The sequence below is a fragment of the Oncorhynchus tshawytscha genome, linkage group LG04 (genome assembly GCF_018296145.1).
Source record: "Oncorhynchus tshawytscha isolate Ot180627B linkage group LG04, Otsh_v2.0, whole genome shotgun sequence".
Classification (NCBI taxonomy): domain Eukaryota; kingdom Metazoa; phylum Chordata; class Actinopteri; order Salmoniformes; family Salmonidae; genus Oncorhynchus; species Oncorhynchus tshawytscha.
Window position 1 is genome coordinate 58,912,599 of NC_056432.1, and position 13,243 is coordinate 58,925,841.

The 13,243-nt window shown below is 42.3% G+C and overlaps 3 protein-coding genes across 6 annotated transcripts; 2 read left to right on the forward strand and 1 right to left on the reverse strand.

Moving 5' to 3' along the window:
• Window positions 1–470: 470 nt before the first annotated feature.
• Window positions 471–3,340, forward strand: LOC112249092. The gene is made up of 2 exons (XM_024418739.2): window positions 471–1,074; window positions 1,388–3,340. The coding sequence occupies exons 1-2, from the start codon at window positions 736–738 to the stop codon at window positions 2,750–2,752; spliced, it is 1,704 nt and encodes a 567-aa protein (XP_024274507.1). The 5' UTR covers window positions 471–735; the 3' UTR covers window positions 2,753–3,340.
• A 1,988-nt stretch (window positions 3,341–5,328) lies between these two features.
• LOC112249093 (thymidine kinase 2, mitochondrial) lies at window positions 5,329–10,024 on the reverse strand. 4 transcript variants are annotated; one of them, XM_024418741.2, is made up of 10 exons: window positions 9,320–9,453; window positions 8,752–8,853; window positions 8,563–8,637; window positions 8,421–8,474; window positions 8,250–8,339; window positions 8,023–8,096; window positions 7,842–7,930; window positions 7,669–7,748; window positions 7,461–7,541; window positions 5,329–5,523 (listed from the first exon to the last, which is right to left on the reverse strand). In XM_024418741.2, exons 2-10 carry the CDS (start codon window positions 8,809–8,811, stop codon window positions 5,437–5,439), a joined length of 690 nt encoding a protein of 229 aa, XP_024274509.1. In that variant the 5' UTR covers window positions 8,812–8,853; window positions 9,320–9,453; the 3' UTR covers window positions 5,329–5,436. The 4 variants fall into 4 exon arrangements, with proteins under 4 accessions (XP_024274509.1, XP_024274510.1, XP_024274508.1 ...); XM_024418742.2 differs by having other exon boundaries at window positions 9,301–9,396; XM_024418740.2 differs by having other exon boundaries at window positions 5,330–5,523; window positions 8,752–8,789; window positions 9,320–10,024.
• A 1,313-nt stretch (window positions 10,025–11,337) lies between these two features.
• LOC112249097 (chemokine-like factor) lies at window positions 11,338–13,231 on the forward strand. The gene is made up of 4 exons (XM_024418745.2): window positions 11,338–11,564; window positions 12,049–12,204; window positions 12,331–12,426; window positions 12,717–13,231. Exons 1-4 carry the CDS (start codon window positions 11,457–11,459, stop codon window positions 12,822–12,824), a joined length of 468 nt encoding a protein of 155 aa, XP_024274513.1. The 5' UTR covers window positions 11,338–11,456; the 3' UTR covers window positions 12,825–13,231.
• The last annotated feature ends 12 nt before the right edge of the window (window positions 13,232–13,243 follow it).

Genomic DNA, 13,243 nt, shown 5'->3' on the forward strand with positions numbered 1-13,243 from the left:
TTACCATTGGTCAGGCAGACATCATCTGTGATAGAATCTCATTGATGTGTCTCACAACGATGCCTCCAAGGTACCCAATCATCTAAATGCCTGAACAATCACCATGCCATTGCAAAATAGTTTTAACATTATCACTATTCAACTGAAATATTCTCTAAATCAGGCTCCAAGGTAGGGAGGAGATGCCACTATGCATTCATAATTCAAGGGTTTATCATCATTCTTTATCTCATTGTTTTTGGTAGGACATGTAACATCTATCACCTGTAGAAACACAGAAAAACAACCCGATGGAGAGAGATACACTGGAAGTTGATTAATTAGCATTACAGAGAAGAACAGATACAGCCTTTTCAGCATCATCTCAGGTTTGTGGCATGACTAGAATATTATATATTTTTCTTTCCTGTAGCACCATCTGTTGGAAGACGCATGTCTTCAGTCTATAACGGATGTTATATTTTATCCTCTAGATGTCAGTCGTACTATGCAGCAGAAAACCGATACTGGAGAAGAAACTTAATTGATACATGGGCAAATCTAATGTCACCGTAACTGTAGCGAAACAGTCATGCTTCCGCATATTGTCATTTTTTTACCTATTTGACTAGCCTTTCAGATCAATAGTGTGCTGCCTCTTTCACTCGTCATACTTCCTTGTTCCTATGTTATTTCTAAATCAGATAAGAAGCGTGTAGCCTAACTAAACAGTCTTTTTCACCAACAACAACAAATATGCAGGGTGGTGACGGTGACCAAACGCCTATAGCACGTAAAGAGGCTTTCGACGATTACCTAAATTACTATGATCAGATTTGGAGTAAGGGTAACCTGAAACTATGCCAAGAGAAACAGGTTACCGTGGAAGCTAGACGATTTTTGCTGTTAGAAACAGACCCCGGAGAAAGATTTTCTCATTTTGACTTCTACTTTACTGCATCCGAATGCGTAAAACAAGGCTTTAAAGATTGTCGAACATTCTTCAGCGCGCTCATTAAAGCCACAGAGGTGTTGGAGATGTTCTGTGTAAATCTGTTTCTTTACCCGTGGAAGAAGGAAATCAAGATTGTCAAGGTAAAAATATAAATAGTATGGTATTCATATTTCGACAATTAGGCTTATTTTGTCTTGCGCAATGCACCCAAGAAAATGGGGTGCAGAGATGTCTAGACTTAGGCTAGCCTAATGCACATGCACAAATTATTATTATCAGAGTAAGAAGTCATTAGAGGGATAATATATGACTGATTTTACATTGAAATGCCATCTCTAATCACAAGCCACATATTCAAAGGTCACATGTCAGGAAGTGAAAGTAAACTGTATGAGGCTATTATTTGCCAGGCTTGTGAAATTATGTGATAATTAACACTTATCTCCCACTCAGACTTTCACTGGCCCCTTTGTCTACTGCATCCAGCCGGTCCTGACAAAGAGTGCCACGAAAAGTATCCTTGAAACGATAGGATATCATCTGGAAACTGACACAGAGTACCGACTCACAAACAATGCAGACCCTGAAACAGCCATGAAAATGGGTTTTGAGCTTTTCCTGGCGCGAACAGAGTGTGAGTACCTGTTGGAGCTCATGGGTCAGCGGTCACAGCATGAGTGTCTGGAGATTCTACAGAGGAGAGCTGCACGACTACCTCACACCCAGAGGGCTGCCAAGGAGACAGCAAAGGAGTCTGAAACAGAGCCCTTACAAATGCAGAAAGAAGAAGAGAACGAGGATAAGGGTCTATCAAATGGTTGTTCCCTGGTAGACCCAGGACCAGTGGAGACAGATGAGGGAGACTTAACCGAGGAGAACCCTGTCACCGCTAGCACACCAGGCAGGCAACAGGATGATGGACAGATAACCCTCAACCTGGAGGTTCAGTCCATTGAGACGACACATTCTCCAGGAATCAGACCACCCAGGGCATTCTTGAACGATGACAGATCTATCCTGGAGATTCAGCAGAATTACCCAGACCTTGCCATAAGGCAGAAGCCAATATTCAGTAAGCCACTGGGTGGACCTCCTGTATCGCGAAGGCGACTTATCAAAGAGAACGCACCCGAGGAAGGTGGCAGTGCAGCCAATTTAGCTGGCAGTGATGTAAGTGGTCCCCAGTCCATCTCCATTCACACCACAGCAGCACCAAAACCCCATCTCACAGAAGCAGTCCCAAAACTCCAGCCTCCAGAAGATAAGGCCTACAAGACTACTGCCACGCTCCACGGACCAACTCCTCCACAGGTAGAAGTGACCAAAGAGGGTCAGGAGACCGATTATGCAGATGAGCTGACCAAGCTGGCTGAGAGGATTGGCCAACTGCATGTCCATGAGCACAAGATGGAGGACAACAAGGTGAAGGATAACCTGAAATACCCTGTAGAAGAGACAGCACCACCACATGCCAGTTGCAATGACAATGATGGGTCCCCTCAACAGGATTCTGCAGGGGACCAGAGCCAGCCCCTAATGTGCCATCCCTCTCTGGTGCCGGTTTGTAACATCCCAGGCTGTAGCACCTGTGAAGTAGCAGACGGTCCCCACAAACACATTCTTAGTAGGGACACCATCAAAGAGCCACCTCACTCCATCTATGTCCCAACCAGCCACCTGGACCCCTCAGTGTTTGACCCTACTGCTGCTGACCACCAGCCCTCCACAGGCCCTCAGCACCAGGACATGGAGGGCCCCATCCCTCAAACCACAGAGGACGAGCTGCTTCAGACCTATGTCATGGTGGACGAGCCTTAGAGGAAGTAAGGTCATGATCAGAACACAGAGGGAAATTGATTGACATGTCTGAAACATCACTTGCCACTAAGTTGTTTTGGTCTGGGGCGATTCAATCAGTGGAGGCTGCTGAGGGGAGAATGGCTCATAAATGTCTGGAATTGAGTAAATGGAATGGCATCAATCCATGTTTCGATACCATTCCAATCTTTCTGCTCCAGCCATTACCACAAGCCCGTCATCTTCCAATTAAGGTGCAACCAACCTCCTGTGGATTCAATGTATGAAGGTGACTAGAATGACCTCGTTGAATTTAATGCGTCTTCTGTATTTTCTGGCATTTGCTTTGTACTGTTTCTCAGGTGATAGACTTTTAATACAATGTTAATTATGCTTGACCTAATTTATGAGGTGGAGGTAATGTTTCCACTGTGTCCTCTTACAGTGACAGTGCCTTACTGAAATGTATTCTATGCCAATCCTGCACTTACTTTCCTTGCTCATTGTCATTGAGACTACTGAATGCTTTGTAATGTTTCTGAAAATGTTAGTCCAATTGTATTCAGAATGTTATGACCTTTTTTAACTCATAAAAATGTGAAAAACTTTCATGGTCTTCAGAAGTTCAAGTGGATCATACAAAAGACAGTTACACTAACTTTATTCAGCAATATTGCATAAATTAACATGTTATTGTACAAAAATCACTTTTAGGCATTTATTAAAACGAACTCAGCGAAAAAAGTACAATATTTAAACCTGATAACTGTTTACAACTAAGTGCAATTCCAGTCTGACAACATGCTCCTCTATATATTAGCAGTAAATAAAATAAGAACAAAACACATAGCTATGTTAGTCAGCAGCCCCTTAAAATATATGCTTTGTATTACAAAGGTGGTACCGCTATGTCCCAGCAGTTGTAAAATGTAGGTATTATTGTAGGGCCGTCACCACGTGATCAACATTACGAAACCAACAATGCATCATGTTCCCGTATAGAGAGAATCCATCATGGTCAGTGAAACAAACAAAAATGACCAAGTGCATATGTAACATAGGTTGGAAAGCGACTTGTAGCAGTAAATATACAGTATGGAATACTTGCGGTCTGAAAATGTACCGGTCAGAGAGTTGTTCTAAGACAGTGTGTAACAGTCGACAAGAAACTCCACTAGCTGGTTCTGGTGTTCTCTCTTGGACTATAATAACCTGCTTTACACACAAGAAACATATCTACTGCCATTGTTGGTGCAGCATATATACAGTGCCTTCAGAAAGTATTCATACCCTTTGACTTTTTCCACCTTTTGTTACGTTACAGCCTTAGTCTAAAATGAATTAAATAAATACAAATCCTCAGCAACCTTCACAAAATACCCCATAATGTTTCTACAACTTGATTGGACAAGATTTGGACAAGATTTGGAAAGGCACACTCCTGCCTATATAAGGTCCCACAGTTGACAGTGCATGTCAGAGCAAAAACCAAGGTATGAGGACGAAGGAATTGTCCGTAGAGTGCCGAGACAGGATTGTGTCGAGGGGAACCAAAACATTTATGCAGCATTGAAAGGTCCCCAAGAACACAGTGGCCTCCATCATTTGTAAATGGAAGAAGTTTGGAACCACCAATACTCTTCCTAGAGTTGGCCGCCCAGCCAAACTGAGCAATTGGGGGAGAAGGGTCTTGGTCAGGGAGGTGACCAAGAACCTAATCCTCGCTCTGACAGAGCTCTCGAGTTCTTCTGTGGAGATGGGAGAACATTCCAGAAGGACAACCATCTCTGCAGCACTCCACCAATCAGGCCTTTATGGTAGAGTGGCCAGACGGAAGCCACACCTCAGTAAAAAAGGCACATGACAGCACGCCTGGAGTTTGCCAAAAGGCAACTAAAGACTCTCAGACCATGAGAAACAAGACTCTGGTCCGATGAAACCAATATTGAACTCTTTGGCATGAATACAAAGTGTCACTTCTGGAAGAAACATGGCACCACCCCTACGGTGAAGCACGGCGGTGGCAGCATTATGCTATGGGATGTTTTTTAGCGGCAGGAACAGGGAGACTAGTCAGGTTTGAGGGACAAATTAACAAAGCAAAGTACAGAGAGATCCTTGATGAAAACCTGCTCCAGAGCACTCAGGACCTCAGACTGGGTGGAAGGTTCCCCTTCCAACAGGACAACGACCCTAATCACACGGCCAAGACAACGCAAGAGTGGCTTTGGGACAAGTCTTTGAATGTCCTTGAGTGGCCCAGCTAGAGCCCGGACGTTAACCTGATCCGACATCTCTGGAGAGACCTGAAAATAGCTGTGCAGCAACGCTCCCCATCCAACCTAACAGAGCTTGAGAGGATCTGCAGAGAAGAATGGGATGAACTCTCCAAATGCAGGTGTGCAAAGCTTGTAGCGTCATACCCAAGAATAATTAAGGCTGTAATCGCTGCCTAAGGTGCTTCAAAAAAGTACTGAGTAAATGTTCTGAATACTTGTGTAAAATGCGGTATCAGTTTTATTTTTTATACATTTGAAAACATTTCTAAAAACCTGTTGTTGCTTTGTCATTATGGGGTATTGTGAGTAGATTGACGGGGGGGACAATTAGATTGACGGGGGGGACAATTAAATCAATTTTAGAATAAGCCTGTAACCTAACAAAATGTGGAAAAAGTCTAAGGGTCTGAATACTGAGTACTTCACTCACACATTGCTCCCTGCTAAAATCTTCTCTCTGTTCTCCTCATACTGGTGGAGCATCTTCTGCAAGTCATCGTCTGCTGGAATTACCTGAAAATATTGAAATACACTTAGTATTCCATTATTATTACATTATGAACACCTTCCTAATATTGAGTTGCACCCCTCCCCCTTTGCCCTCATAACAGCCTCAATTTGTCGGCACATGGACTCTTCAAGGTGTTGAAAGCATTCCACAGGGATGCCGGCCAATGTTGACTCCAATGCTTCCCACAATTGTGTCAAGTTGGCTGGATGTTCTTTGGGTGGTGGACCATTCTTGATACACACGGGAAACTGTTGAGCGTGAAAAACACAGCAGCATTGCAGTTCTTGACACAACCCGGTACACCTTGCACCTACTACCATACCCTGTTCAAAGGCAGTTAAATGTTTTGTCTTGCCCATTCACCCTCTGAATGGCACACATACATAATCCATGTTTCAATTCTCAAGGCATAAAAATCCTTCTGTACCCGTCTCCTCTCCTTCATCTACACTGAAGTGGATTTAACAAGTTACATCAATAAGAGATCATAACTTTCACCTGGTCAGTCTGTCACGTATACTCCTTCTCCGGCGCTCAAGGTGATCAGGCTGCTCATTATTAAGCACACTTGTCTCCATCGTTACGCACCTCATCAGACTCAATCACCTGCCTGATTACCTTCCCTAATATATATATATATATCACTCCCTTTGGTTCTTTCCCTAGGCGTTGTTGTTTCATGTCTGTACGCTACTCATGTTTCGTTCCATGTGTTATTTATTATTTTAAAAAGTTACTCCCTGAACTTGCTTCCCGACTACCAGCGTACATGTTACAAAATACCCGACTACCAGCATACACGTTACAAAATACCCGACTACCAGCATACACGTTACAAAATACCCGACTACCAGCGTACACGTTATAAAATACCCGACTACCAGCGTACACGTTACAAAATACCCGACTACCAGCGTACACGTTACAAAATACCCGACTACCAGCGTACACGTTACAAAATACCCGACTACCAGCGTACACGTTACAAAATACCCGACTACCAGCGTACACGTTACAAAATACCCGACTACCAGCGTACACGTTACAAAATACCCGACTACCAGCGTACACGTTACAAAATACCCGACTACCAGCGTACACGTTACAAAATACCCGACTACCAGCGTACACGTTACAAAATACCCGACTACCAGCGTACACGTTACAAAATACCCGACTACCAGCGTACACGTTACAAAATACCCGACTACCAGCGTACACGTTACAAAATACCCGACTACCAGCGTACACGTTACAAAATACCCGACTACCAGCGTACACGTTACAAAATACCCGACTACCAGCGTACACGTTACAAAATACCCGACTACCAGCGTACACGTTACAAAATACCCGACTACCTGCATACACGTTACAAAATACCCGACTACCAGCATACACGTTACAAAATACCCGACTACCAGCGTACACGTTACAAAATAACGCCTCACCAAAGGGGAGCATCAGGGAGTTTTTTTATTTTTTTTATTTGTGAGTGTAGGTGACGTTGGGTCCGGGTGCAGCTACCGGAGCAACCGGGGATGCCTCGGCCGGCTCGGCAGAGCTCACTCGCTTGTTCCTTGTGTTATTTATCATTAAAAGTCACTCCCTGAACTTGCTTCCCGACTCCCAGCGTACACGTTACTGTCTGTCACGTCAGGTGTTTTGTATACTCAGTGTGTATACTCATTAAATGTTGTGAAACTGCCTTTACAGATTATAGTAATGTGAACAAAAACAGAGCTGTTTAACAATCACTTACCTGCATACCTGCCTTTCTATTCAACAACTATTTCCCAACCATGAAAAAAAAAGGATTCCTTAACACCGATGACCAATACTCTGGTGCTTATCACAGGAGACACTAGAACGTATAAACAATGTTCATTAACTGACCATTGTCACCCAAACGCACGTGTGAAAATGATTGATCACTCACAAGGACTGGAGCAGGAACATTGAAGGACGTCTTCTTTATCAGCCAGTCTTCATACAGCTGATGGATTGCCTCTAAATATTCCTTTACAAATAAATAAAAAAGCGAGAAGGATAGTAGGATGAGAGATTAGGGCAAGAGACGAGTCTTACAACTCCTCTGAAGTGAGACCAAGAACAGCATTGAGAGTCTGTCATTCTTCTACCCTCACCAAAGGAATGATCTTCTCCTCCTCCCTGCATCGCTCTTTCAGCCTCTCATGGCAGGTCTGTGGAGACGACTGGAGGTAAACTGAAACAGAGGAGGAACTAAGTGAACAAGGTTCTACCAATGACCCAACATCGTCAGAATAAAGTAGAAAGCGTGTGTTTCTACACAGCTTACCAATAAGATCCACAGGAATGGCAATGTTCTGTGTGATCCACTCAAACCACTCACTAAGAACAGCAAAGTCCACCTCGGGCATCTTCCCACTGCAGAGAGCAAAATAGTACATAACATTAACTAGATTGGACACAAATGAAAACCAGCTATAAAGTGATGTGAAATATACCATGTGCATTACCTTCTGAAAAGATTTTCCACAAAGATGTACTTGGCACTGTAGATGGACCTTTCCATCATTCTCACTGGGGCTGACTGGAATCAACAAACACAAAACAGACCATGTTATTTATGCAATGTAAAATACACATCTTTGTACTTGGTGAAAGAGAAATCTGTACTATTGATAGAACACATGCAACAGTAGTGAAACAGTAGGATATCAGTGCAAAGTTTTAGAGTACCTACCATTGTTGAGAGGTGTCGGTCCAGCATGGTTAGCTGAACATAGGTCTGTAGAGTGATGCCCCATCGAGTAGGGTCCTGGTACATCAACCCCTGCAGGAGGGGAGGAGCTAACATCAGCATACAATATGTCATTTATCAAAATGAACCATCTTCTTTATAATGGTCACGTACCAGGGGGTTGTGCCCTCGAACATTCCTCCATTTGGAAACTGGCTCAGTCAGCACCTGAGAAATTAAAAGTATAATTGTGATTTCATTTTACACACAGTGCAGCATAAGGATAAAAGGAAAATTAAGGATTGCTACATTTTACCTCAATGTTACTGGTTTTGCTGAAATACTCTAGGCATGTTGTCTTCCCACTAGCAATATTCCCCTCTATAAAGACCTAAAGAAAAAGATACATGTGTTCACTTCTCCCTCAAGTATATAGGCAGCAAATGTCTTAATATCAATTTCAAAGATTTTCATGGATTTAAAATGACAACATATCAGTACATACCACTAACTTCTTCTCCTTCCCATTCCGCACCAGCTTTCCTTGGGAGAAGTAAGAGAACATTGTGAGATAACCTGACTTCTTGGTTTCACCTTCAGTCAGTAGCTATGGTAAAGCAAAACAGATAAGGATGTTAATATAGGTGATGCAACCAGGTTTGGTTCGAACAAATTGATGAGCATGTAGCCTCACTGACAGTAGTGGTAGACAATAGCACTGCTCATGAATGGTTCGACAGGAATGGGCATGTCTAATCTGCATTTTAGAAATGTTGCATTAAAAAAATATATTTACAGCATGTACTGGTGGTAGCTAAAGTGAGCTCAGAATATAAGTGTATTGTTTCTAAACAACATTTGTCACATTAGATTGTAAACTAGGCTATTCAAGTTGTAAAAGAATGAGTAGGCCTATGTTGTTACTATATTCTGTTGTTCTGATGCAACATTGTAACACATCATTTGTAACATGACATTGTAACATTAGTCTACAAAGTGTATCATTCTACCGCTCTGTATTGAAACAATGTTTCAGGCCAGCGAATAAATATACCTTATGAATGGGCACCTACTTGAGACGTGCTGTGTATTGTTACTATGGGCTCTCGTCTGGCAGAGCTCACCGCGCTTATCACCAAATCTTTTGCAGCGAATAGCCACTAATCGCGTTGACGTGACAGCAGCGTTAGAAGATAGTCGTATAGCAGATCTCCACAAATTGTTCATACAAAGAGAGTTAAACGACATCTCGCATAATTATCTGAAACACACAGGGCTCGACTGTCACGTGGCATTCCAGTTCCGTGTATCAAATAACCTCTTCCTGGTTCATGATATAGAGATTGTTCTATTTTTTCTATTGGTTGAAGCGCTGTATTTGTTCTGAGACCTGCGTTCCCTCCACCAACCACTATCACCATTGAGGGCAAAAAAAAGATAGAAACTGATCCTCGTTCAGTAAGAGACTCATGTATAGATAACTACTGTTATCGTTTTTTTATGCTAGATTATCAGTACAGTAATGATGAGGATCATTAAAATGCATAGGCCTATATGAGAAAGTCAATCAAATATGTTCTAATTGTAATATTATTTGCATATTGATTGACATTTTCAGATCATGATTAATTTGGACAAGAGGAATACCTATGTAAGAATGCTGTTCATTGACTACAGCTATAGCTCAGCATTTAACACCATAGAACCCTCGTCAGTAAACTCACGACCTTGGGTCTCGACTGCGCCCTGTGGAACTGGACTTTCTGACGGGCCGCCCCCAGGTGGTGAAGGTAGAAAACAACATCTCCACTTTGCTGATCCTCAACACTGGGTCCCCGCAAAGGTGCGTTCTCAGCCCTATCCTGTACTCCCTGTTCACCCATGACTGCGTGGCCATGTACGCTTCCAACTACACCATCAAGTTTGCAGATGACACTCCAGTGGTAGGCCTGGTTACCAACAATGACGAGACAGCCTACAGGGAGGAGGTGAGGGCCCTCAGAGTGTGGTGTCAGGAAATATCCTCTCATTCAAAATCAACAAAACAAAGGAGATGATCGTGGACTTAAGGAAACAGCAGAGGGAGCACCCCTCCCCCATCCACATAGACGGGACAGTAGTGGAGAAGGTGGAACGTTTTAAATTCTTCGGCGTACACATCATGGACAAACTGAAATGGTCCACCCACACAGACAGTGTGGTGAAGAAGGCGCAACAGCGCCTCTTCAACCTCAAGAGGCTGAAGAAATGTGTCGTGTCATCTAAAACACTCAGAAACGTTTACAGATGCACACTCGAGAGCATCCTGTCGGGGTGTATTACCGCCTGGTACGGCAATTGCACCGTCCTCAACCGTAAGTCTCTCCAGAGGGTAGTAAGGTCGACCCCACAACACATCACCGGGGGGGCAAACTACCTGCCCTCCAGGACACCTACAGCACCCAATGTCACAGGAACGCCAAAAAGATCATCAAGGACAACAATCACCCGAGCCACTGCCTGTTCACCCCGCTGTCATCTAGAAGGCGAGGTCAGTACAGGTGCATCAAAGCTGGGACCGAGAGGCTGAAAAACAGCTTCTATCTCAAGGCCATCAGACTGTTAAACAGCCATCACTAACATAGAGAGGCTGCTGCCAACATACAGACTCAAATCTCTGGCCACTTAAATAAACGGACTTAATAAAGGTATCACTTGTCACTTTAAATAACACCGATTTAATAATGTTCACATAGAGGTATCACTGGTCACTTTAAATGCACTACTTTAATAATGTTTACATATCCTACATTACTCATCTCATATGTATATACTGTATTCTACGCCATCTACTGCATCTTGCCTATGCCGCACGCCGTCGCTCATCCATATATTTATATGTACACATTCATCCCTTTACATTTGTGTGTATAAGGTAGTTGTTGTGAATTTGTTAGATTACTTGTTAGATTTTACTGCATAGTTGGAACTAGAAGCACAAGCATTTCGCTACACTCACATTAACATCTGCTAACCATGTGTATGTGAACAATATAATTTGATTTGTTTAGTGGCATGCAAGCAGGATGAAAAGGCCTAGTGTATTTAACAGTGATGGGTGTGAAAACACTGCACACGTTCTGAGCAACGGACTGCAATATCCTGCAACTGAAAGGAAATAGCTTTTTCAGGAAGCACAAACTCTTAGCTGGTTCTTTGAAATTTAACAACATGACAGACAACTGTTCCAAAACAACCAGTAACATCCCTTCGTTAACCATGGAGGTTGATACTGCTTTTCTCCGATCCTTGAGGGGTGTCCTTAAATTAGTAGAGATGGTGAGACATTTTTCATATGCATATTTCATACTTTGATAAACCGCTGGGTTTTGGAAAGACTTATCACCACAGATAAAGCCATATATCTGGTGTAAACTTGATAAAAACAGCAAGAATGAATTGCACAGTATTATTATAGGATATTACACTTGCTTACTCTTACAGAGAGATTATATTGACATACATTATTTCCTAAATATGTTGTCTATGAGAAAACAGAAGTGGAAGTGAATATCAGAGCTATAGTTCCTGTGAACTGTTCAAACGTTAAACCCAGTAGTTGGTGATGATGTTAAACAAGATACTGCATGCCCTCTAGTAGACATTACATTTGAATAAATTAAAACTACCAGCATTTTCACAGCTTTTGGTGTGAAACAACCATTTCAATTTGTAGGATTAGACTATTCTTAAATATTTTTGAATGGAAACAATCAAATAGCATTTCCTATAATTTCCTAAATGCCAATGCTCTCTGTTTCAGGGGACTATGTTTGTAGCATTTGTGTGTTTTGCGGTAGCATCCAGGCCCAAATACATTGCAGCTACATGCATGGAGTTTGTGATCACATTCTCCCTGCTTCTGCTGTACACGCTGAAGTTGAACAAGAAGCTGACTCTGTTCTTCTGGCCTCTCGTTGTAAGGAACCTACAGTATTTAATTACAGTACATAGTTTACAGTAGGTCTTTTACATTGATTAACTGCTGTGAAAATGTCAGACAGTCAAGCTTCCTGAGTAACTTCCATTGTCTTTTCTTCTTCAGGATTTGTTCAACTCACTGTTTGCAGCAGTCTTCATACTTATCCTGAGTCTGTTAGCAGTGTCCACTTACACAGTGACAGGGACCCTGGGTGGAGGGGTGAGATTAAAAAAAACAAATGTATTCCTTGTTGACCTTCTAATTGGGGGCCTTATAGAGCTGGGTTTCTGGGTGAAGCCTCATCTTACACACCCTCCTGTCAATAATAAACTGCCCAAAGGAATTACAATCCTTGTGAACATTTCCACTAACATTCATCTATACTGTAATCCCACATTTGGCACCCAGTACAACTAATGAATGAACTATTACAGAAATGTCAGCTACAATTCTATCTTGTAGACTATATCTGATATTAACACTAAGTCTTGTATATTTTCCCTATCCAGATAGTGGGTTTCATAGCAACAGATCTGTGGTGTGTGGATGGTTACATGCTTTTCAAGAGGGTCACATTCAATCAACCAAGAACAGCAGCAACTGGCACTGTGAAGTGAAGACACCACAATTGTTTCCTCCCATGCTCACTCTCTTATGTCAGTCCTTCCATGTATACGTGTAGGTTTAAAGGGGCAATCAGCAGTTGAAACAATAACAAAGCTTGGCCCCGGCCCGTTTTGGTAAAAACCTGAAGGATATGTGGATGGAGAAATGTAAACACTCTCAAATTCATAGACAGAGCGATGTATGCAAGGACTGACCATCAATGATATCAACATGATAGTTTTAACCATGTTTCGAGGCTATATAGTGTTTGTTTACATTTAGTTTGTTTACAATTATTGGAGTAAAACAAGCTTATATTTTGGGTTCTGATGGTGTATGACAGTTGAACTAAGCTCATGGGGCATTTATATATGTGTACAATTAATTTCTAAATAAAAAAATGGATGTATCAACTGCAGATTGCCCCATT